Consider the following 22,400-nt stretch of genomic DNA (forward strand, 5'->3'; position numbering starts at 1 on the left):
TTCTGAGCTGGTGTTCTCAACACGAGGCACTGCTGCAAAATGTCATCATTAGGACTTCTGTAGAGATGTTTTAGGCTCCTTGACAGCCTCTCTGTGGAGCCTTCTTGCTTTTCTGCCGCAGGTAGCTGGTGCACGGGGGGATTCTCTGCGTCGTGGTTCATTGAGTACAGCACTGAGCACTGAGCAAGGACATGCACAACGCCCTGCTGCCCTGCAAATAGGTTGAAATAAAAGAGCATTTGCCTTGGGCACATGGTTGGAGATATCTCACCGGTGGTAACTTCTGTAGGGAAGCCTTCTTTTAAGGGTTGACTCCTCCATTGTTGGGTTTAATTAAGTTTAATGGCTTTGTGTATCAGCTGTTGTGCAAAGGCCTCATAAGGGTAAGTGGCTCAACACAGGCCCCACCTCTTTTGGCTTTGAGTTCTGATAGAAATTTAATTTATGGTCACAACCAGTTTGGGAAAGACTAGTAAACGAACCATCCAGGAGTAAGTTGTTGTCCCTGTCCTGGTTTCACTGGCAGACACAGACCGCTTCCAGTCTGTAATGTTTTGCCAGGGTTTAGGCAAATGAATTGGTACCTGTCCCTTGTTCTGCTCCCTTGGGAAAGGCACTACAACTGTACATTTCAACACAATTACTAAGAGCCTTTGTAGTTATTTCTGCAGCGTAGTCACACATCTGTTTGAATGCATCCCTGTCATCTTATTTACTTTCAAAGCTATATTGATTGAGGACGTCGCAGTAGCTGGGAGCATAACGATGCTCTATTTGTCCATCAAGTGAGTTTCTTTTCCATGATTTGGCTACAGCTCTGCAAAGCTGATGTAAGTGCAGAGCTGTCATGAAACTAATAAAAGTCATTTTACTTAGTGTGGAGATGAGAATGGGCACTGAGACGGAGTTCAAAATGTCATCTTTTGTCATATAGATTCATTAATATTTCAAAATGTGTTTTTATAAAGCATTCTGTGACAAGGAACCCTTTAAGATCTAATAGAGAGTGTATTTTGGGTAAGTTGCTAATTAATCTCGGTACTTTGGCAGTCTCCCCAAAGGGATCAAACATATATAGACATACTTTTACAGAACTGAAGCAATTCTGTGCCAGAGCTGCCATCACCAGAAGAGTAAAACATGATCCCGAAGTCCTGCCAAAGAGGTCTTGGCTGGTTGACAGTTATCGTTCTGAGCGGTTTATGTTCTGTGTAAGTATCTAAGTTAAAAAGTAATTAAACTTTAATACTGCAAAAGCAGTAAAGGCACTGCAAAGCGTCAGGAGCCAGCACCCCTCTGTGTGTATGTGTGGGAGAGTTCCTCCTCGTGCTGTGATAAATGAACAGATCACTACGTTCATGCACCATGCGTCGCCTGCATCCTCGCAGATAGTTTCCAGCAGGTGGTATCGGGAAGAACTTGTTACGGAATATTTTGCATTAGCTGTTGTTAATCACGAAGCAAAAGAAACCTCCCCAGATGAGCACCAGCACCAGTTCAGCTCTGCCCCTTTCCATCCGAAGGGAGAGCTGGACTGCTGGTGCCAGTACCAGCCCTTCAAAGCATCCCCTGTCACCTCGCAGAGGTAGGACGTGTGGTGCCTCTGTCCTTCGCAGAGGTGTCACTAGGGGGAGGACTCGTCCCAGGGTCGCATCGAGGTGAGCAGAGCTTCAGGAGGCTGAATTACCTGCAGGCAGTGCCGATTTCTTTGTGCCATGCATTGTCACAGTGGCTGCTGTCTTCCTCTGTCCACTATATGCCCTTTTTTTAGTGATCCTTCTTACAAGAGAAGCCATTTGCAGCTGGAAAATGTGTGTCAGACTGACATGCTTTGGCTCCAGCGAGCGTCCTGCTCCTGTTCCTGTTTTTGTTTTCTGTAAGGAGATGGTCAAGGAGATCCTGAGTGCTGCAAGGTAAAGCTGAACCAGGGGTGGTCTCTTGCACATTTTTGAGCTATCTGGTCCCGAGCCAGCACAGCCCTGTGACATGTTGTAACTCTAGGTGTGTAAACTGGCCCTCTGAAGCTGAAGGGGGAACACTTGGATGCTTAAGTGCTTTGCTGGGTCAGGGCCAGTGCTCTACATTTTTTGTACCAAGATTTTTAATTCCTAGACCTTTCAGATGGTTGTGGATGTGGATTATTGTATCCCAGCTTTCATTTTTGAGAGCCTCTTGCATTGGGAGAGCTCAAAAAGAAACTGTTTTATTTCAGAGGACCAGAAGATGTTGACAGCATCCATAAATAGTCTCTGATGTTCTTTGGAAAGGTGTCTGATGCGATAGTAAAATGTGGCCTTCTCCAGTAATTGCTTTAAGCCATGTTTCTCGCTTTCCTCTTGCTTGTATGAGATGGTTGAAAATTTAAAAAGAGCTGTTTAAATTTTTCAGGTCCTCCTGACTGCATTTAGGCTGAGTGCTTGAAATCCCATGGCATGAGTTTCTGCTTGTACTTGTGCTGAGCACGTTGTGTGCTTATGTTGTGTTTCATTCGGACAGGCCCCTGTCGCTGGGCCTTGCAGGGTCTCTTTGGAACATCGTGCATGCTGCTAACTGCTCACATTTGCTCATTTTTTTGTCTTCAGATGAGGGTTTCTCCTGTATTTCTTGGTGCATTTTAATGGCTCCTCTGTATTTTGCAAAAAAATGGTGTCTATCAGGCAGATGTCTGCACATCCATAGTGATGCCAGGCTGGCACAGGGAAGCTGCCCTCGTAGGTGTCCCAGTCTTTAAATTCCACCACCCTGAGCACAGCACAAACACACAAAAGCTCTTCCTTGCCTCTTCGTTCTGATTCTGAGGATGCAGACTGCTCATTCTGCTCACTGCTGTTCAGCTAATTGTCCCGATGACCATGTAGCAAATCCAACGTTAACAGAGGAAGCACACATCCAGTGTGTTGCTGGGAAGAAATAAGAAAATCAGAAGGTCACATAGGCTTTAGCTGGTACTGGAGACAGCTGCTGGCCAGAGCTATGCAAGGTTGGGATCAATGGGTAGCATTAACAGCCCTGTGTCTTGGATGGACTTGCTGAGTTAGATACATCCCACATTGCAGTGATTTTCCATGGCAGAGTAATTTCCTAGCCTAGTAAATTAAACTTGCCATCTGCCACATGGGGAGTTGATAGTTTTTAAAGAGATGTGCACTGAGAGTGAACCTCCCAAGTGTGCTCTGCTCAGCCTGGCAAACGCAGCCCCATCGGCAGCTCCGTGAGCAGGTACGGAGCGCATGGAGAGCTGTGCTTGGAGGCAGGCTCGTTGCTGTGTATTTAATAACAGCACAGGCAGAAGGGGAGGAAACACCTGTGGTTGTGATGAGCCGGTGACCATCGTATGGGCTTGAGCTGTATTCATGTGGCAAAATATTTTCTAAATGTCAGGCTGGAAGTTCTGGGTAGCGTTTGGTGCTGTGTTCACAGCGGGCTGCTGGATAATGGTTTGGAAATAATAGCAAGAGTGGGGGGAGTTTTGTTGGCAGGTGGAGAAGGATGAGGGCTTCTGCAGTGCAAAACCAAATGCCAACCTGAGCAGTGTTCGCTGACAAGGACGTGCTTACGAGCCCCCATAGAAAGTGGTGGGTCCCTCTGTTGCTGTTTGGGGATAGGGGAGGGATGGGGTTTGTCTGCTTGTTTCTGCTTTCCCTTAGCCTGCATTGAAAGGTCACTTTGCAAAAGTTAAAGCATTAGAGAGGAGTAAAGATTTCCCTGCAGGAAAGAATGAGGATCTCCTGGCAGGATTTCTCAGCAACCCCCGAGCAGAACAGGGACTCGAACCACGCTTCTTTCCCCTGGGACAATGTGCGCTCTGTCACATCACGATGCTTCTCTCTGTGGATTCTGCAAATTGAAAAGATAATGCTGGCAAGTGGCCGGATCGGTGAATCTACAAAGCTCAGCCCAGTGCAATTTCCAACTTTTTTTTTTTTTTTTTTTGCTTAGCAATGCTGTTTATTTCGGTGTTCCAAGCTAACAATTTTACTGATGTGTACTTTTTTTTTTTTTACTGTTTGAAAGCTAAACTTCAGTAGTTGACATTTGAGTGACTTGGAATTCTAATTTCTCATTATTTGCTGATAAATGTTCTCAAAAGATGATAACCTTCATCCCTGCAACATTAAGTCTGGTCTGGTGAATCAGGGACTGCAGCTAAAAGACACACAGTGCCTAGGCAATTTGAGCTTTTTTCAAACACATACTGCTCTTAAATCTCCTAAATTATTAAATTTGACTTTAACAAAATCTCCTTAAATAGGCTGCATTATGCAGTAGCTGCCTTTTGAATAGCCTAAAGAAAATCCTATTGCGTGTCCCTCCTGAACTGAGGAAAATTGGCTTTGTTGTGCAGAGGAGACATCTGGCTTCGGAAGTGTTGGGAGGAGCAGCCAGGTCAGGGAACTGGCAGGAGCAATTTTGGTTTTGGTCTTACAAATGCATGCAAGTAACTTGAGGTGTCAGTGCAGCCTCTTGGTGTTTGAGAATCCCGTGTGTATGTGGGTATAATCCACACTGACAAAATGAAAGTTTTGGGGAAGGGGTATTTTTGAAGAAGATATCGAGAGAAAGGACGGTGCCCCCAGTACTGATTCTCCAAGAGGTGTCTCATCTTTGGCACTGTTCTTTGAGCCTTAGCTACTGGGATGTTCTGTGAGAATCTTTGCTATCATTTCTTTACACAAGGTTGTTTTTTTTTTTTCCTCTGGTGTTTAGAGCGAGGAGCTTGTAAAAGCAAAGTGGAAATGCTCCAGAATAAACAGGGCCATACCAAGAAACCAAATCATTATTATCTTTTTTTTTTTTTTTTTTTTAAGTGTGACTTTGTTTTTAATTTTGGAGAGAATTGTATTTGGAAGTGGAGAGGGAAAGGTGCATGTTTCCAGATTTTTATTATTATTATTTATATTTTTTACTCTTTTTTTTGTTGTTGTTTTGAAGCGGGAAGGGAGAGGCTTGGATGCATTGCCCAGGGTCCATTGGTGTTCTTTCCTCTTGTGATCTCAGTACATCCTGTGGTACCAATATTCCTCGCCAGTTATATTCCTGTAATTGGGCATTATGGATAGAGCAAGAAAACATCACTGCTCATGGATGCTAATCTGCATTCTGCTACCGATTTATCTTGTGTTCTCATGCAGCTCACTTAATTATGGCATCTTTTTATTTTCCAAGAATTTAGGATAATAAGGTATTGACTTTTTTTTGAGGGAAACATTAAGACTGATTGGCCCTTCTGATATATGGTAAGTAGCTACCCCGGGGAGAAATGAATCTCTGCGTCCACCAAAGCAGCAGACCGATATATGGATTGGTCCGTATGGATCGCTGCCCCCTGAGGGGCTGCCAGTTGGCCTCTGGTAACAAAAAAAGAGCGCAGGTATATGTCTTTCCCAGCCCTGAATGTTCACTGGCTGTGTCTGAATGAAACAATCAAAGCTGGTGTCTACTGCCTTCAGCCAGGCCTGGCCCACGAGCTCGGTGTGTTATACGGCATGTTCTTGGTTTTGACTGCCTGAATGTCCTCCAGACCCTTCATCTCAGGCAGAAAGCCTGCCAGTGAAGTACAGCATTTAGCAAGCAGATAGCCTCTGAAAAATTGCAGTGCCAGATCTTCTCCCCACGTGTACTGCCTCATCTTTATTGCCTTTAAAATCTGGTAATGTCTTATTTCTGTCACTAGTTCATGCTAGATTGTGGTGAATGTGGGAGGGAGCTTTTATTTGTTCTTTTCTTCTGTCCTGGCTGCCAGCAGAATGGTGCTGAAACAAGCAGCAGGCTGAAACGAGCACAAATGCCCCATTGCAACCCTAGTCCCGAGCAGGTTCTTGGAAGTGGGTTCCTCTCATTAGGCTTTTACCCTGACAAGAGCATCCTCCAAAGCACTGCTTGCAGAGGAACCAAGCGTGGAAAAAATCCCCTCCTCCTGCAGCGGAGAGCACACTTGCCTGTGATTTGCAGAGTCCTTGCTTAAACAAATTAAGTAATGATGTTTTAGGGCATGAAGAAACCTGTATGTACGTGAACCCTGCACATATTCCCAGCTCTGCAGGCAGGCTTCTTCAGCATCCTGAGTGCCAGTCCTTGGCTTTCTGCTGTTCTTACCTGTAGGGCTCAGGCTGACCTAACGGTAAGTGTAGGTGCAGCTGTATTGCATAAAGTGGTTTCTGTGGGGTTTAGCTCATCCCTTGTTTTCGGCCAGATTGAGTGGTGGTGGTTTAAAGTGCTCGTGTCTTGGAATAGCTGCTTCCATGCTGTGAAGGAGGAGGATATGCCAGCATAGCTAATGTGATAAAACTTTCTGTAGTGTAGACAAGCGCTCGGTAGCAGCAGAATGAAGTTAACAGCCCGTCTGATCGATGCGACAGCTGCTGCTCAGAGCCTTGGGAATAGTCATGGACTTGTATAGATTTCTTGACTTCTCCTTTCTGCTGCTTAAAGCAGGACATCTGAGCTGTGGGTGAAGAAGGGTGTGAAGGATAATAAAAATTAAAAAGAGGAGGTGGGGAGTCAGCAGGAGGGGTAGAGTGATGGGATTTCTTCACAGTCGGTGTTGTCTCAGTTGCTGTCTTCCAGGGAGTTTTTATTCTTTCTCAGCAAGCAAGGTAGTGAAACCTCAAAGTCAAAAGCAGAACTTCCAAAGCAGGGATGAAGATCTGAGTGTAGCACCAACAGCCTGTGCATTTGGTTTTCCCTTACTTTCATTTTGGCAAGAGATTTCCAGCACCTCTCAGTCCCTGGTGACGAGCTCCTTTTCTGGAGGTGAGACCCAGTTCAGCTTCTGAGGAGGAGACTTACTGCTCCACGTAGCAGGTGATAAGCTGGCAATTCCTTTGCCATTTTCTGTTTCCCCGTGAGCTGGAGGTAGTGACAGGTAGGCTGGCCTGCACTGGGAATTACTGGGGCTGTATGTTCCAGATGCCATAAGGACACAACAACGCCTTGCATTTGCAAACTGCTGCTTAGCTTGTTTAGAAGTTGGCTAGAGAGAAGTATGTTGGCTGTTTCAAGGGTTAAGAAATAAAAGTTATCATTAAAAATGAGGCACAAAAAAACAAAGCTCATTGATAATTTCTTGCGCTCAAGAAGGCCTTAACAGATAATCTACATCTGGTAGATGAGCAAAATGTGTCTCATGTGTGACAATTATTTTTAAACGTGCTAATATGCAAGCTGTTGTGAGTTATTTAAAGCTTCCTGGATGGAAAGCATCCTGCTGTATCTGTGGAAATCTGCTTTTTTACTAGGAGAGAGGAACAGGTGCAGTCTACTTGGGATGAAACTGGTTTGCAGTGCAGAATGGTTTATTCTAAAACACCGAAAACTGCAAGAGCCTGATGAGCTAGGATGTTTGGTGGGAGTACACTGAGTAAGATTGCCTCTGTCATCCAAGGTTGTAAAATATGATTTAGATGCCACATAAATGCTTTACATATTGTAATTAACTAGCCTTGCAAACTTTTTCTCATCCATTTGTCACAGGAACTTAATTTAAACTGTAAAATACCATTTGTTGTGATCACTTTTTGGCTGGAAAATCTTGTTCTTGGGTTTGTAAATCTCCTCTTTGCTGTTTTTTTGGCAAGGCCAGAGCAAGGGAGGGTGAGGAGGAAATTCCTTGCCGGTCCAGAGCATTGCAGGGGGCGTTTGGTGCACAGGGAGGGTGTGGGAGCAAGGGCAGGGGCTGGTGGGCAGGGGATTTTGCTCTGTGTTTGCTTCTATTTCATTATTCTGCCTTGGCCATGCCTGGAGGCAGGAGGGCAGGTTTACAGGCCAGGAAACTGGTGTCTGGTGAGACGACTTCGGTGCCTACCACGTTGGATCCTGCTCATGTTCCCCTGTCACCGACAGCAATATTGGGCCTTGGCAAGGCCGGCCAAGGGAATGTCTTGAAAGAGCTGATTGATTAGTCTGGAGGCACTGGGTTGTAGCAGGGAATATTGAATTCAGCTCCTGAGCAAGATGATCGTGCAGGATAGATTTCTGTGGTCTTTCCAGGCCAGCGTGAGCTGGCTGTGACTGCTGGAAGGCCCCAGGAGCCTGGGCAGTCCCGGATAACACGGCTGGCCTGTGGGGGCTGTCACTGGGCCTGCTCTGCACACAGAATCATTAAGGTTGGAAAAGGCCTCTAAGATCATCTGGTCCAACCATCCCCCTACCACCACCATCACCCACTAAACCATGTCCCCAAGCACCACGTCCAACCTTCCCTTGAACACCCCCAGGGACGGTGACTCCACCACCTCCCTGGGCAACCCAGTGCCTGACTGCTCTTCCTGAGCAGAAATGTCTCCTCATTTCCCACCTGAACCTCCCCTGGCACAACCTGAGGCCATTCCCTCTGGTCCTATCACTGGTTACCTGTGAGGAGAGGCTGACCCCCAGCTCCCCACACTTTCCTTTCAGGGAGTTGCAGAGAGCAATGAGGCCTCCCCTGAGCCTCCCCTTCCCCAGACCAAACCCCCCCAGTTCCCTCAGCCACTCCTCACAGGACTTTTGCTCCAGAACCTTCACCAGCTTCATAGGCCCTGCACAGGCCCTGCAGGCAGGAGCTCTGCACAGGATTTCTCCTGCTGACAGTGTGGTGCTCAGCACCAGAAAGGGCATCAGGATAGGTTTCAGGTAGAGGTAGATGTCCAATTTACGAGGCTGCCTTGGGAGGTTGACTGTTCAGCATATTTTTAAACCAAGAAAGGGTTGTGGAGATGCTCATGTGTCCTTGCATGGGCAGTTGGCACATCCGAACACATCAGCCATGCTGTACCAAGTCCCTTTTATCCAAGAAGGGGCCAGTGCTTTGCACTCTGAAACCTTGCAGCTAGCTGCCAGCTGGGAACCTCAGCCCCACTGCTTTTATGTGCATCGTTCTGGCAGTGCTGTGACTGTTTAACATTAATGTTTGTTCTCAAAAATAGCTTTTTAAAGCCACAGTCGAGGCTTTGCCTTATCTTCCCGTCCCCTTGCAACTGAAACACATGAAACACGTCTGCGTGTGCCACGTGCAGAGTGCTGCAGTTACAGCTTGGGGACTGAGGGAAACTAGAGCTTTCTTAGTTGTCTCTGGTTTTCTTTTGCTATGCCTAAAGCCTTTGTATATTTTAAGTAAATGTTTGGCATTTGATGCTTCTTCAGTGAGAATACTGGTTAGTGCTCTTGGAGGATACTTGTTTTGTTTGTCCTTAACTTAGGAAAGGGAGAGAGTCCTTTTTTTCCCCCTCCTCTTGTCTTCCCCAGAGAATTTGCAGTTTGATCCTTTTGAGGTCAACGGGCTGTGTGAAAGTCCAGGCTTTTAAGTTAAGTCACAAGTTAAATTCCTCCATTAAATACTGGTCATGACACTTCCTTCATGTCCACAGCTTTGCAGGGCTCAGTGGGTTATCCGAATCTTTTATAATTCTGTTTATAATGTGTCAAGGTACGACAGTAAGCTTGTGTATACCTCGCAATATGTATGGAACTGCTCTTGTTTCTGCACTGCCTGCTGCAAACCTGCTGTACGGAGCAGGGAGCACCATGCTCATCTCTTTTAAAGGTTTTTCTCCTTTAACTCTCACAATTTGTCCTTTTGAATAACTTTCTGGGGTGTTCCTAACTTGGGTTCTGCCTGCCAAACTGTTATCAAACAGATCTGTAGCTTACAGGCTCATAAATGGTAAAATGCAAAGAGCAAATGTGGCAGAGGAATGAAAGCAAGCCCTTTCAAAACTCAGTGCTGTGCTGTTGGAGCCGTTCTCTCCATCCCACACCCAACGTAAACACAAAAATAGGGGAACCGTAGGAGTAGAAATGGGGGTAGATTAGCACTTGCTTCGTGGCTTTGCATGCTGTTAGTTTTCTTTTCATAAAAGCTGTGACAGTAATTGGAAGAGACTTCTGCTGTGGTGCTCTGGACGCCCTGCCCTGTAGTAATAAATGACAAGTTACTCTCCTATAACCAGGAGACCTGTTAGCTGCAGCGTGCTGTGTTTTCTTGTTTTTTAACACGCAACAAATGGCACATAGCCTAGGAATTTATTTCATAGTTTGACTATTTTTTACAATTCAAAAAAAAAGGCTCGTTTAGAATTTCCCATATTCTTGGCATATGTTTTTTTAGCCCAGCTTTCCTGGTAGCATTTGTTGCTAATGCAGCGTGTGATCCATGTGATTGCGGTCTCACAGGCCTTGGTAGGTGAGAATTTTCAGAAGTGCATTTATTTTTTTGCCATATCCCTGTGGTTGGAGAATAGTCTTAATGCTGAGGATTACATACTGCGAGCTGCTGTTTTATAATGTATTCCTTCACTAAATCAAATGTGCTGGCAGGTCAGGTTATCCAGCAGCCTTGCTGCTGTCGTGTGTATGCCAGAGGGGAGATACCAGTGCTCTGAAATGCCAGTAGCCTGTGTGGTGTGATGCCACCTGTATATTTTTGTCTCCTGGACTTCCAAGAGCAGTGAAATGATGATAGCGCTAAAGCTCCTGATGCTTCTTCAGTCCTAAAAATAAGTTTGAGTTGCAAAAACTTGTCATTTTCTAAGGTTCTCTGTGTGTGTGTATTTATATTCCCTTTATTTATTTCTATATACATAAAAAGGGAAAGAGAAGCACTTGTCAGGCTGGTGGCATGCTTCATGTTGATAAAACTGTGCCCCTTAAAAAAAATGATGGGTGGGGAAAATGCATCTTTGTGTCTTTGGTAAGCGTTTAAACTTCTCACCACGTCTGTTAAAACGTGTAGGGAGGACTGCTGCAGCTCAGGGACCATCCTGGGTCAGGAGACTCTTACTGTCCTGCTGTGTGCTCTGGGCCAGCCAGCTAACTTGGTGTCTCTCTTCTGTAAGCGGGAAGTACCCAAGGGAGCTTGGAAGGTAATCAGCTTTCCCCTGCAGGCTGCTTTGGGATCAGCTGCCAAACGTGAGCCCCCCCCCACACCCCCCTTTGAGGTGCTGCAGGGTGAGCACACCCTCCTGTTCTTGCTCCTCTGCTGATGGCAGTGGGTGACTGCTGGTTTCAGTGTCTTTTCTCATGGGAATGTGTTAGTGTGATACCTTTTTTCACTCACTCACAAAGCCACCTCCAGCTGGCTTCCTAAAACACGTGGGACTGAGAAAAGCATTTCTCATTGCATAAGAATCGAGTGTCTTCCTATTAACAGTGGTGTGTTATTTTTTTTAACATGAATTTAGGTCATGCCTTTGTCTCTTCAACATTGCAGACATAATCGCCACAAAGGCTTGTTTCTCTGTGGCTTTTCTCTTCCACAACTGCAGTGAATCAAAGACATCTCGGTCCATTTCCCTCCATCCAGCTCAGCAGGACGCAGACCGAGGAGAGCTGCTGTTCGACCTACATGGCTACCCCGTGCTAGGTTCTCAATAAGAAAGCTTCAATAAGAAGACAGTGGCTGAATTGGCAGGGGTTAATCCGTTGCTTGCCATTTAAAGCAGTCGGGCTGCATGTCTTGTCCTTTACTGAAAAGGGTAAAGGTAGGTTGTGTAACCCAGCCAGCCTGCTCTCCTTTTTAGCTTCCAAAACAGGGAGGTGAGCACATCTGGCAATTAGCAGCACATCTCAGTTACTGCAGGGAGCACGTTTACTGTCTCAGAGAGAAATCTTGACCATTGATACTGAATGGCATTTTGTGTAGTCATTCTGGATAAGAAAGAAATAAACAAAACTGCCAGAAAACCACAGGGTCAGCACTACAGTTAGTTATTGTTTGTTCTCTTCTCCCACGTGGACTGATAATGAGCCTTTCTGCCTCATTTAGTTATATGGTTGATAGATATATGTGGGAGTGTATGTATGTATCTACTATCCTTGCTTGAACAGAATTCACTTGTATTTATTTTTTGTACTATTTTATGGCCTTTGTTTTGTTTTGTTTTTACTGAACTTAAGGAGTAAATGCTCTGAGTAGGCAACCGAGCGGCTCCTAGGGCATGGCTGGGCTGCAGCATTCTTCTCCCTCCTTAATAAAAAGCTGTCACTGCCTGGGAATATTCTCACACATTCTCATTTCAGAGGCTGTGCGTGGTGGTGGTGGGAGCTTTCTCTTCTGAACTGGACCGGAGTTTGGTAGCTGGGACCCTTGGGTGTTCTGCTATTTCTGTCCGCTTGTGAAGTGCTGATGACACTTGGCTCCTTTGCAGGGCTGTCGTAAACACAGCAGGCTTGATTTGGCACTGAGAAAATGCAGAGAAGCCTCTTTGAGATTCCTGGTAGCAGTGTTGTTGTGGCAGCTTCCAAAATTGCCAAACCCAATTCAAATTGCTGCTGGTCTGTGACATGATGGTAAAATGTGTGCAGCTGGTGCCTGCATCGCGTGTAAAAGACACATCATGAACATGTTAAGGGTAAAGGATGGACTGTGAGAAATGACAGGGGTTAATAATGCTCTGATGCTAAGGGTTTGTACCGCTGGGGTGGCTTGGCTCCTCCTAATGTGTTCTGCGTGTGGTCTTGCTCTTCAGAAGCCTTGGTGAGGAGGCAGGAATTGCTGCTTTGTGTAGGATCAGTGCCTCTTCTAGTGGGCACCTGGACAGTCCTGTTTCCGAGAAAGCTGTAAGAAAGTAGACAGGGATCGGGGTGTGATGTGTATAGAGGGAATGGTTTTTCTTTACTGCTGCTCAGCCAGGAGAGGGCTTGTGTTGTTGCACAAGCTTGTGAAATGCTATTTTTTTTTTAATACACGTGAATGGAAACATCTTGCATGAATGCAGTTTTCCTGCGCACATTTTTCTTGCATTTGTGCACACACACTAAACCCTCTGTTTCACAGAACAGAAAATGGGTAGATTTTGTGGCATTTTTTTGTTTCTGAAGGATCTTTCTGGATTACTAGCACTGTCACAGTGCGCCACCAAGTAACAGCAGCTGGTTTGCAGAAGTGACTAGCAATGGGAAGAGGCTCAGTCTGGGAGACGGCTTGAAAAATCCTCTGAACGGCCTCATTCTTGGAAAACATTGAGTAGCTGGGCTCCCAAAAAGCAGGCTAGTGTGATGCTGAAGTGAAATGGCATGTGGTGTCTGGAAACCTTGGAAGCAGGTGGGAGGTGAGAAGTGAACATTCACTTCCAAATGCGTAGAAGTTCACATCCCTAATGTTTCTCCTTTCGGCTGCATTGTGTCTGTTTTTTTAGGGAAGATAAAGGAGGTGAACCGCAACGAGAGAGCTGTTCCTTTGTGATTTCAAGGGATCTGGGAATCCGGGTCACTTTGGGTCCTTCCTTATTTCTGCATAGCACCTCTACTCCTAGCCCCACTTACATTAGGTGATAAAGCACTTGTTTTCAGGAGAAGCTCCTGGAGCTCGTGAAAGCGAATCTTTTTGAGCGTTTAAAACCCTTTTTGTGACTCCTGCCAGGGACTGTTCTGCAGGGAGCTGTTCCCTGACCTTTCAGCCAGCGGTTCGGCATTTCTCGGGGGGGAGCCCTGACAGCACATCGGACGAGTTTGTTGCTGAAAGGCCACGGCTGAAGGCTGTTATTTTCCAAGATGATGTGGCAGCTTCGTGGTCCTGCTTGCTAGGTGGTTTCCCTGAGAGCATTTACTGGTTAAGCAATCTCCTGGTGGCATCTAGGATCCTTCTTCAGGTGCTGATCAGTGCTGGGAGCAAAGTGCAGTGGATGTGCCTCTCTCTAAAGAGGGATATCGGTGCCTCTCCTGTTCTGGCTTGAACTTGCAGATACGGGATAGCATCGGTGGGAGGAGTGGGCCGTGCTCTTTCCTGCTGGGTTGAAGAACTGGGTTTTAGTTTTGGTTCTGCCCCTGAGCCTTCTGGCTGACTCCACTCGAGTCAGCTCTTCTCCCTGTGCTTTAACTTCCTCTATTTAACTGCGCAGTTTGCTCTGGAAAAATAGGCTGTGTGAGAGCTGCACGTTAATAACTGCATCTGAGATCAGAGGAGTCACCGAGTGTGCGATAAATACGATCACCTTAAACTCCAGCGTAGGACATTATAATTATTAGTGTCACGTCTGCTCTCCAACCGAGATGTTCTTAAGCCCAATTTTATTTCAACCAACAAGCAGATCTCTTATTTCACTATTACTCTTTCAAATGAGGAAAGTTGTTCACGCTTGATACTAAATTATCACTGGGTTAAAGAAACAATCATGAAACACAGGAGTGCGTTGAGTACAGCAATAGCAATGTTTTAATTACATGGAAATCAAAACTTATTTTCTCTGTGCTTGAATCTAATATAGGGGTTGGAGGTATGAAAGCTGGGAGCGTGACAAAACTGCTAAAGAGGGATAGCACCAGCCAGGGTTCTCAGATGCCTGGGTATTTTGACTTCCCAGCCTGCGACACAGAAGGGATGGATGTGCAGCGGGTTTCTTCCTTTCTTTTTAAGTCATCGTCAAGCGTAGTGCTGACCAAGAAGCAGCTCTTGTTTAGGGTCTCTCTGTCAGTCCATCCGTTGAACCTCAGGTTTGCAGAGCTCCTCGTTCCTTTGGATGGCTTTGATTCCTTTCCAGCTCTTTTCCTCACTGCAGCACTCTTGCCACTGCTGACTGGTGTGCTTCCTTGTGCCTCTGGTCCTCTGCTCATCTCTTGAGTACATCCTGCAGTACCACCAGGGCTGCTTAAAAGGCCCCCTCTCTGTGCTTTTCCCCCATTTGCAGTGTGAATGCTTTTGTAATTGCCGAAGAGATGGTGCCTTGAGGTTTATGACCCTGCCTGAGCCCTTCAGAATGAATTATGGCCTTTCATTTACTGCGAGGGTCACGTTCTCGCTGTAATTGCACCGAAGTGACTTTCCACTACATTTGGTACATGCATGCAGACATGCCATAATTTGTTCTGTAGGACGCAGCCTCCCCATAATTACAAGGAATATGTAAGCTCGCCTGCCTCGAACATGGCATTAGGGCTCTCCCTCTCTCATTAAATCAACATAAATCTCTTGACGTAGTCTTGTTGGTTTCTCCCTTCTTTTCTCCCCCAAGTAATGAACAGAAGTAGTTTGTTGGTGAAAGCTTGCTCTAGTTGGATAATTTTGTATGTTGGCCACACTGGTGCAAGCTGGAGGTAAGCTCACATCGCTGTGTGACGTTGCTCTGGTGTAACACAAACACAAGCACTGGAGTTTTCTGGTGGGGGCCTCGTGTTTGATGTCTTGTCCCTCCGGCAGATCCTTTAATACAGAAAGCTGCTCTGGGTGCCTGTGGGATAATTGGGCATTGAGAAACACATAACCCTCCATCACAGGAGCCTGGAGTATGCTGGATGGGGCTCACAGACCTTCCTGAGCCCTTCAGGCTGGGGGTTTGACCACCTACAACACTGGATGGTCTTAATGCTCTCAGGAAATCTAGAGATTTCTTCTCCTCCCTCACCTTGAGTTGTTTAACAAAGAGTTCCCTAAAAATGCTCCAAAGTGTGGGTACCACGTGGCCAGTTTCTAGCCCCCTGCTGTATGGTTTTCAGGTTCCTTCCTTTGTGTCTATGGGGTATCTGCAGGCCAGGTTTTGTATCACCAGTCTATTTTTTTTTTTTTCTTGAGATCTCTTAGACTTTTGATCTCAAGGGCATCTTTGATAAAGAATTTCACAAATTCAGCTCGGTTGTTGTTTGTAGGGGTGGGTTCAGCTGCGGTGTATGCTTAAAAAAGGGCAGCCCTTGCTTCCTTTGGACGAGATTAATTCTTGATACAATTCCCAATGATTTTTGTTATTTATACCTGCATTCGATTTTGGTCTGCATGGTGGCAGCTAGAGGCAGTAATTTGTCTTTGTATGTGGATAGAATTTGCTCACTAACTCCATGCTGTTAGGAAAACATTCCCTTTAAATCCTCTAAACTATTTGCACTAATCCTCATTAGAGTATTCTCTGTGTTTCTGTCATTTGCTTTTGTCCATTGCTGAATTAATCTTGTACCTAAGAACCTTACAAGGGGGATGCTGGAACAGGAAAGGACAGGTGAGAAGATTGCAGATTACTGTTGGTTTTCCACTGGCTGCCCTTTCTCATTGCTGTGTTAACTTCCAGGCTTACCGAGTGAGCCTGACTGCAGGGCAAGGCTGAGTGCTGCTCGAACAGCAGCTTCCATCTGGGGTTCCTTTGGAAAGCAGCGTTTGCTGATCTGCCAGCTTTTATTTTTGTTTATTTGTGCCTACTGCGTTTGTCAGGGCACAGGAAAGGGTAGAGTCACGCAAAGAGCTGCCTGAAGACTTGTGGGGACTAAATCAGTGTGCTCAGACCAGATATGAAAGCATGTTTCGGATAGCAGCGCCCGAATCCAGGAGCAGCATGATCCCTTCCCACCCCTTTGACCTCCGCTTCTAAATCCGTGTGTTCAACCAGCAATCACGACCCTCTCTGCTGAGGACTGGCTCCGTCAGGGTCTAGAGGCTGCTTTCTAACGGGGCGATGATAAATGCAGTGTCTGTAACACAGCGTTCCCCAGCTGCTGGGCTAAGTTGTTTGCTTCAGTGGGGTATTTGCATTGCTAACACCTTCCCTAGAGAGCGCGCAGTTTCACGCCTTCTCTTCCCTTTCTCTTTCAGGCCCAGGCCTGCCTGCTTCTCCAGAAGGTTCTGCCGCTTCGTGAGCTGAAGCTCTCCATGACCGAGGAGGAGTGGGAGGAATTGATCAGAGAGAGCATCAGCCAAGTGTCGGAGGTAACAAGCTTCAACGTGTTCAGCGTACGGGGAGCACCTGAGGGACGCTGCTTTCGCTGGAGTGGAGCGTGGCCTCGGAGCTGGAGTCTGAGGCTGTGCTCCCGTGGGGTTGTGCCTGCTCCCCCCAGGTCTAAGTAGTGTTCACGGGGATTACAGCATTCTTGTAGCACTGCTATTTTTTTTGCAGAGCACAAGATGTGTTTTTGCAGAGCGCAACAAGGTGCCTGGTACAGCTTAGTGCTTGTGTATGGAGCCAAGAGGCGGAGGGACAGAGATTTAGGGGATACACTCGGGTCAGTTTTAGGTTGCTTTAAAAATAAGTTTTGAAATGAAAGGTATTGTGAACACTGACTTAATTTCACAAAGTCTTATGGAGGTTCTGTATTTGAATAAAATTCAAGGACAAATAGAGAGCTGAGGTTTGTTAGACTTCTGGCTCCTGGTGCATTGCAGACCTTCTGGACCAGACGCCTTTGCTGAAATTATTTACCAGGGAAACCTTTACATACATCGGCAAGCAGTGCATGTATAGAAAAAACAAACAGTGATACAGAAATTGCAGGGCTCCTGATGCAGTGGCAGGCGTGGATCGTACCTGAAGACAGCTTCTGGGTGCAGCTGTTCTGTAGGAGGTGATCTGTGAGGGAGGAGATTGAAGGATGCCATCCAATTAGCTGCTTGGGGATTGACGGGGGGAACCAAACAGCCAAATTAATGTTATGGTGTGGTGACTAAACGCCATGAGATGGGACATTCCAGTCCTGGTGTTCATACGTAACTGTAGTATTGGTCTCTTCCTAAGGGTAGCTTTCATTCCTGTTTCCTTACATGCTGGTTACCTGGTGATTTAGGGCATTCCAGCTTACCATAGTGGAACAGAACAATTAGCCTTGTTTTCTTTTGAGGAGGGACAAATCTAAGCAAGCTTAAATCAAGGAATTCAGAGGTGGTGTTTACAATACTTGATGAAGCAGGTAATCCTGGGCTTCATTAAATGCTTGTATTTAATGGTGACATCAGGAATCCAATGGGTGGAGTTAGCTATGGTTTTATTTTCCAGCTACACAAAACATGCCACTCCTCCCAGCTTGGTTTCTCCATGTTTCTCTGCAGCAGCTAAACGCCTGCAGGACTTCAGTGATTCACTGGGAAACCACAAACGTTTACGATGCCTTTATGCTATCCTCGGCAGGGAAAGTTTAGCATCTTGCAACCCCTCCAATATTTTAATGAGCTTTGCTACCAAAGCTTCCTCAGCGCCTCTCATTTCTGTGGCCATTTGTGTTTAAAGAAAAATTCCTGGGAAATAGTGTCAGTTTGTTTGGGCTGTGCGAGGTGTACCCTGTGGGCAGCAGCCTCCTACACTGTTAGCTGCCAGCGGCACACGGGTGCTACTTCTCTTTTTGGCTGTTCTCAAAAAGCTCTGACATAACATTTTTCCATTCCCATTCGCTCTGTAGGTGGATGTATATGCATTTTTTCCCTCCCTTCCTCCTGCTCCGCTTTTGCAGCAGCACAGTGCTGGTATGGCTCCTTGGAGTTGGATCGGCTGCTCCTCTTTAAATGTTGCTGCAGTTTGTAGGGATCAAAGACCTTATATTCCATACAACAGTTTTAACTCATGGCCAAAGGCTGACACTTGTGCTGTAAAACTTTCTAGAGTTGCAGAAGGTATTCCGTGTCTTTTTGCACGTTTTCTCTGAAATGCACACCTGAGTAATAGCTGTAAAAACATGCAGCAGCTTTCTTGTGTAGTAGAACAATATTCATATCGTGACTGATCTCTTTTGGAGATAATAAAAATCCCACTTAGAAGTCACAGTGAAATCTGGAGGCTGGAAATTGGGCAATTTTGCATCTGTAGAAAAGATACATTTGTCAAAGGGAATAATCCACCATTAAAATAACTTGCTGAGTTTATTAGCTCTGAATTTCCGGGTGGAAATTGTGTGCTTGTCTGAAGGAGGAGCTGCAGGCCAGGTGGAAGTTACAGGCTTGGTGCTGAAATTATGGGGTGAGATTGCTTGGAGTAAGTAATTGCTATTAGTAAGAGCTTGGGCCAAACAACACCATTGCTGTCCCCAAAGTCTGTCCATGCCTCTGTTTATCTAGAGGGTAGGGAGGGCATTTGCAGAGCTGCAGCTGTCTCCTGAAGCTCCGTCTTGTTTCAGTGGGTCAGCCCTGGTTTCTGAGGAGATGTGTTCACAGGTAGGTGTTGCTGTGGGAGCGCTTACCCATGAGAAACTGACTGAGGGCAGCAATTCACAATGCTGTGGAAATCCTAAATGATGAAATTTTATTGTCCTACCTCTAGCTGAAAGATCTGCATGTGCTGTCATTGGCATTTCCTGCCACCATATTTCACAAAGAGATCATTGAAGAAGAAAAAATGGTAATGCAGGATTTTATACCCCTCTGACACAGCGAGCCAGTGAAACAGCCTGGGAGGGCCAACTCTGCGACTGAGGAGACTGACGTGCACTTGTAAGTCAGGCAGTGGCACTGTCCTTAAGCTGCCCCCTGAAGGCTTTCCTCCTGTGCTCTGTGTCCTTAGTCAGGTTTGTAGCTATGGGGCTGGTGGCTCTCGAAGTGCAGGATTGTCATTGCAGGTGTAAGGCTGTGTGAGAGGACAGGAGGCTACCTGCTGCTGTCTGCTTTCCATCCTGTGCCGCCTCAGTGCGTGCACTGCATACCTACAGACCACCCGGTGAGGAGCCTGACGGGGTGTGGGGCAGTGATACGTGCTGGAACTGGGGAAGAAGCAACGTGAGAAGACTGCAGCCTTGGATATCATTGAATTATCTGTGCAAAAGCAAGAGGCAGATGAGGGAGAATCAACAGCCAGGAGCTTTAAATGAAGAGACAGCTTCCTGAAATAGCAGCTCCGGCTGCTGTGGGGCAATGGCTCTTGTGCTTACATAAGCTAATGTGACCTTATTTGTTCCCAAGATGCTTAAGCATGCTTATAAAACAGATATCACAGTCATGAGGGGTTCATGTCTGCCACCTCCTTTCTGTCAGCAAGGCAAATCTTGATATCCTTGTGGTTACTGTGGGGTTGACTCGTTCTTCAGAGAGCCCTACTTGCTGTTGGTGACCTTGGCTTTTCCTGCTGGGTCTTCGGGGTAAAAAACATCATCCACAGGCCCTGGGACTGCCCTGTGAGCTGCTTTTATTGAACAGCAGGCCATGGTGAGGAGCAGAGAGAGAGTTCTAGCACAGTTTTGGCCTCCTATGTCCTCAACAGGCTGCATCACACCAAGCAGAACCTTTGGACGGCTGTTCAAGTTTATTCTGAGGTTGGGAGTCTAGACAGCTCAGTTGTGTTTACAGTACAAAGTGCTGTTGCCTCATGCTGTAAATGACAGAGCTCACCTGAGATGCTGTAGCATTTGAGAGAGACTCCTTCCTCTTCGAGACAGCTTTGTTCTTTTATCAGCAGGTCTCAAAGCGCTTTACAAAGGAAATTCTAACCAGTGAGTTGCTGATGTAATGATGAAAGTATTCTGCAGAAATCCAAGAGCTGATGCGTTCAGCTGCAGTTGTTCTCCCTGTTTTGCAGATGACATGCTTGGCTGGGAGGCGAGCCAAGAATCGAGCTTTGATCTCCTGGGACATCCCAGAGACCCTCTCTCTGCTTGGACAATCTGACTGTTCCTTAACTTGGCTTCAGAAGAGCTTTGTGTTGGGCACCAGTCCCTGTCCCCGTGCTATCTCCAGGAGGAAGCTGGCGGCTGTGGGTTCAGGCTGCCCAGAGTCAGTGGCAGGACCTGGGAGGCCCAAATTCCCCATATCCTGTAGGGAACAGTCACCGTTTTGGTGAGGGGTCTCTTTGCTAGGGATCACACATTGTCTTTTTGACTTTATCGTGCTGCTCTCAGTTTGGTCCTTCATCCCTGCTGGTTGTCATTGTGGGCATGTTTTGGTGTTTGTCCCCCTTGTTAGGTGTATTTCTGTTTTCTCTCTGATCGGCTATAAAATCGCTGTCTTGTCTTTAGAGTGATCTTGAAGCCATGCCAATTTTTAGTAACTCAGTGACAGATTTGGGGCAGGAAGCTCTGGGATCTGAATACATAATTTCATTACCTTTTTGTGTCATCCCTTTCCCAGGGACTGGCTTGCCCTCCTGAACCGAGGTGCTTCGTGTAACTCCCAACTTAAGCTGAAACTCCCAGTTACAACATGAAAGTCAGGGGGAAGTGGAAAAGGATTTGAGGAGTATGCCACAAAAAGCGTATTTTCGTGGCTGGGCAACTTCAAAACAAAACAGCTGTCAGAAAAACTGTTGGTAAAGCTGCTTTCTCTGGCTTGTACACAGCAGTTTCCTGAGGGTTTCCTTTGTCTGACTTGTGCAGTAAGTACGTGAGAGGAAGGGCCCAACTTCACTGGTTTCTTTTTTCTTTCACTTGTTTTGCCAGTGTTGTATCCTGCGTAAAGGACAGGAAGAGCAGAGCGCAGAGCGTTCAGGTTGGTCGGTTGGTCCCCAAGTGGAATCAGGGCATCCTGGGGTGTAAAAACACTCACAGGACCCAGGACCCAGCTTCAGGGCTGGACCAAAGCTGTTTTTCTGTAGAAAGGAGTGAGTGTAGACAGGCAGGGGATTACATGGCCCGGGCGAGGAGTGGTATAGATAACCCTCTTTTCTTTTTTTTATTCATAGATAAACCTCTTTTCCAGGACTCATAGTTTGAAAGTTACTCTATACTCTCTGAAGACTTCCATCATAGGGCATTAGAGGGTTTTGTTGGTGTCGTGTGGTTCAGCAAGGGATTTAAAGTCAGTAGCTGGAGCCACTCGGCATGTGAGGAAAGAGAGAGGGTTTTGCTACACAGCCTCCTGCCCTTCATTTCTGAAGGGCATCACATTTGATTACTGGTGTCTTCATTTGTATGGAGATAAATTATTAACAATGACTTCATCAAATCTCTAAGAAAGCCATTCTTCTTTCTTTTTTTCTTGAAGATTGTCTGAACTTTTATCTGTCCATCCTTATAAATTCTTAATTCATTGCCCTTTCTCAGCCTCTCAGCTTGTAAAATGAGGCCAGTCGTGATTTAACTGATATCTTTGACGTGCTTTCAGAGTACTGGATGTCTCTGCGGAGAATTCATTCCCTCTGTTCCCTCCGCTGTCCCGTATATTTTTTCCCTGCTCCATTTGCATGTGGTCTATGGAGAAAATGACCAGATCTTTAAACTTGGGAAAGCCCTGGCATTTTCTGTAAGAATGTCATCTTGATTTCTGGGCTCCTCCCTCTAATAACAGCCAAAATAAACATTGCAGAAAAGGACCTTTAATTACACCCTTCAGCATGTGGGTCTGCTTAGTCCCCTACTCTCTCTGTCTACACTTTCAGTCTTCAGAAACTTCAGTGAGAGGGAACGAAGGGAGGAGGGATTGTCCATGCTTTTTTTCCTCCTTTAGTGCTCTTGGCAGCAGCCCTTCAAGTGGGTGGTGTGAGAACCCCTCCCTGTGTGGATGTGCTAATGTAAACTGTGTGCATTAGTGTGAAAAGTGGATCTTGCTCTGTGGATGGATGGAAAGCCCACTCTTCCCTCGTCCCCATCTCATCTTCCATTATTTAGCCCTAAGTTTGAGCGTGTTCAATGAACACGGTCACGCAGAAAGTGTTTGGAGATGGCTCGCCTGGGTTTTAAGAAGTTCCTGGCTGATTCCTGGCTCTGCCATGGTCTGTGTGGGTCAGTGCTGTGCTTAGTTAGCCTCCAGAGCCTCTGCAAAACGGTGGGATAAGGCTGGCATGCCCCTCAGGAGCAAGGGGAGGGTAATTACAGGTGAG

The 22,400-nt window shown here is 46.3% G+C and overlaps 1 protein-coding gene across 1 annotated transcript in view; it reads left to right on the forward strand.

The window, feature by feature from the left end:
- The window catches only part of MYBBP1A (MYB binding protein 1a), a 59,636-nt gene that overhangs the window by 28,329 nt on the left and 8,907 nt on the right, over positions 1-22,400 (forward strand). The window contains exon 24 of the mRNA XM_084299387.1: positions 16,490-16,603. Coding sequence (XP_084155513.1) covers positions 16,490-16,603 — 114 coding nt within the window. The remainder of the gene's footprint in view (positions 1-16,489; positions 16,604-22,400) is intronic.

The sequence above is a fragment of the Netta rufina genome (genome assembly GCF_964035555.1).
Source record: "Netta rufina genome assembly, chromosome: 21".
In the NCBI taxonomy this organism is placed as follows: Eukaryota; Metazoa; Chordata; class Aves; order Anseriformes; family Anatidae; genus Netta; species Netta rufina.